General features: G+C 51.0%; 1 protein-coding gene across 1 annotated transcript in view; it reads right to left on the bottom strand.

Moving 5' to 3' along the window:
- Positions 1-1,917, bottom strand: part of DRG2 (developmentally regulated GTP binding protein 2) — a 12,110-nt gene that overhangs the window by 8,403 nt on the left and 1,790 nt on the right. The window contains exon 2 of the mRNA XM_005425986.1: positions 842-1,002. Coding sequence (XP_005426043.1) covers positions 842-1,002 — 161 coding nt within the window. The remainder of the gene's footprint in view (positions 1-841; positions 1,003-1,917) is intronic.

Genomic DNA, 1,917 nt, shown 5'->3' with positions numbered 1-1,917 from the left:
CAGCAGAACAAGCAACACCAAAGTGCTTCTCAAGCTGTGTTTTGGCTTTTCTAGGTATAGGGACTGAGGTGGTGACACTGGCATGGAACTGAAGTAAATCAGTTTTATTCTTTTTTCACCACTGCTGGGGCTGGGCAAGAACAACTTTCAGACAACAACGAGTTGCACAGGGCAGAGCACACAACATGAAGATGCGTTTGCCCATCTCCAACTTTCAGCTAGATCTCAGAATCATGGAATGGTTTGGGTTGGAAGTGACCTCAAAGTCCATTTCATTCCACCCCTGCCCTGGCAGGGACACCTCCCACGATCCCAGGTGGCTCCAAGCCCTGTCCAGCCTGGCCTTGGACACTTCCAGGGATCCAGGGGCAGCCACAGCTGCTCTGGACACGCTGTGCCAGGGCCTCCCCACCCTCATGGGGAAGAATTCCTTTTCCATATATCCCACCTAAATTCTCCCTCTTTCAGTGTGAATCCATTCCTTTTCCTGCCACTACAGCTCCTGACAAAGAATCCCCTTCCAGCTTCCCTGTAGCCTTTTCAGGTACTGTGAGGTCTCCTCACAACCCTCTCTTCTCCAGCCCCAGCTCTCTCAGTCTGTCTCCACTCCTCAGTCCTCTCTCCAACACTCCCATATCCTCCTCATGCTGGAGACACCAGAACCACCCACAGGACTCCAGGTGGGATCCCACCAGAGGAGCTTGAAGGTGCCTCCCAACCCAAACCATTCCACATTTGTGATCCCAAAGCTGCTCTGCAGCCCCTGCAAACCCCAGTGAGCTGGAGACACAGTGAGCACAAGCCCTGAGTGCCAGCCCAGGGAGCACAAGCCCTGACTGACCTTCCCCACAGAAGGAAATCCAATCAGAGCCACTCGGGCATCTCCTGATTTCATCACATCGAAGCCCTCGCCCTTGGCAGCTGGGGATTTGGAAGGTTCCAGAAGCTGAGCTCTGTATTTTGCAAGCTTTGCCTTCAGCAGGCCCAGGTGGTACTCGGTGGCTGCAATGACACAAACCCAACAGCACAAAGTTGCTGTGATTCGCTTCTGGGAGTGAGAACCTTCCTGAAAAGGAAACACTGAGGGATCTTGGTCAGTATCCTAAGCAGTGCCAGGCACAGAGCTGCTCCATCACCAGCCCTGGGCACTGAGAGCAAACCTTCCAGGGACCTGCACAGGGTCAGAGTGGAGGGAAACAGCCAAAAAATTCCTGAGTTAAAGGAGCAAGGCAGAGAGAGAGCAGGTGCAGGAATGAAGGGAGCCAGTTCAGGAGAGAGAGGTCACAGGGGGAGCAGCCCCTGCTGGAAACAGCCCCTCCTTACACCTGCTCACATTCAGCACCCCAAAATGACCCCAAAATTGCACCCAACTAAAGCATTTACTAGTCCCAGTACAGGTGATAGAAAAGACACCATCGGCACAATAGAGACTATGTACCATGAGGGAAAGGTGAAATAATAACGAACAAACTAAGCTATAAACAGCAAAGATCAACTCTTGTACCTTTTGCATCATGGTCTAGCAAGAAAAACCAAGCAAAACGACCAGATTGTTTCCCCCTCCTCTTGTCAAGTTTTAAAGACACTTTTAACCCAGAGCTCACATGTGAAAATACTTTACTGCCTTATTCTTAGCAAGACACTTGAATCTACACCTGAACCAGAAAAAGGCAGGAAGGTGGTTGTCTCACTTTGTAACAGGTAAGGGCATGAAACCAGAAGCTTACAGGTTTATTTCTATTATTTACACAGCCCCAGCAGCAGCTCTGGCAGAGCCCCCAGACCATTCAAACATCAGGAACCTCCTCCTGTGCCGGTAGGAATTGAGATGTTCCCCCTTCCAGCTCCGGGGGGGGGCTGCGGCTGCAGCACAGGGCAAAAGGACTCAAAAATTTGGAAAGACAAATTTTTGAGTCC

This window comes from Geospiza fortis, unplaced genomic scaffold, assembly GCF_000277835.1.
Source record: "Geospiza fortis unplaced genomic scaffold, GeoFor_1.0 scaffold213, whole genome shotgun sequence".
Lineage (NCBI taxonomy): Eukaryota > Metazoa > Chordata > Aves > Passeriformes > Thraupidae > Geospiza > Geospiza fortis.
Note: the sequence above shows the minus strand (reverse complement) of the source record. Positions and strands in the feature narration are given on the sequence as shown.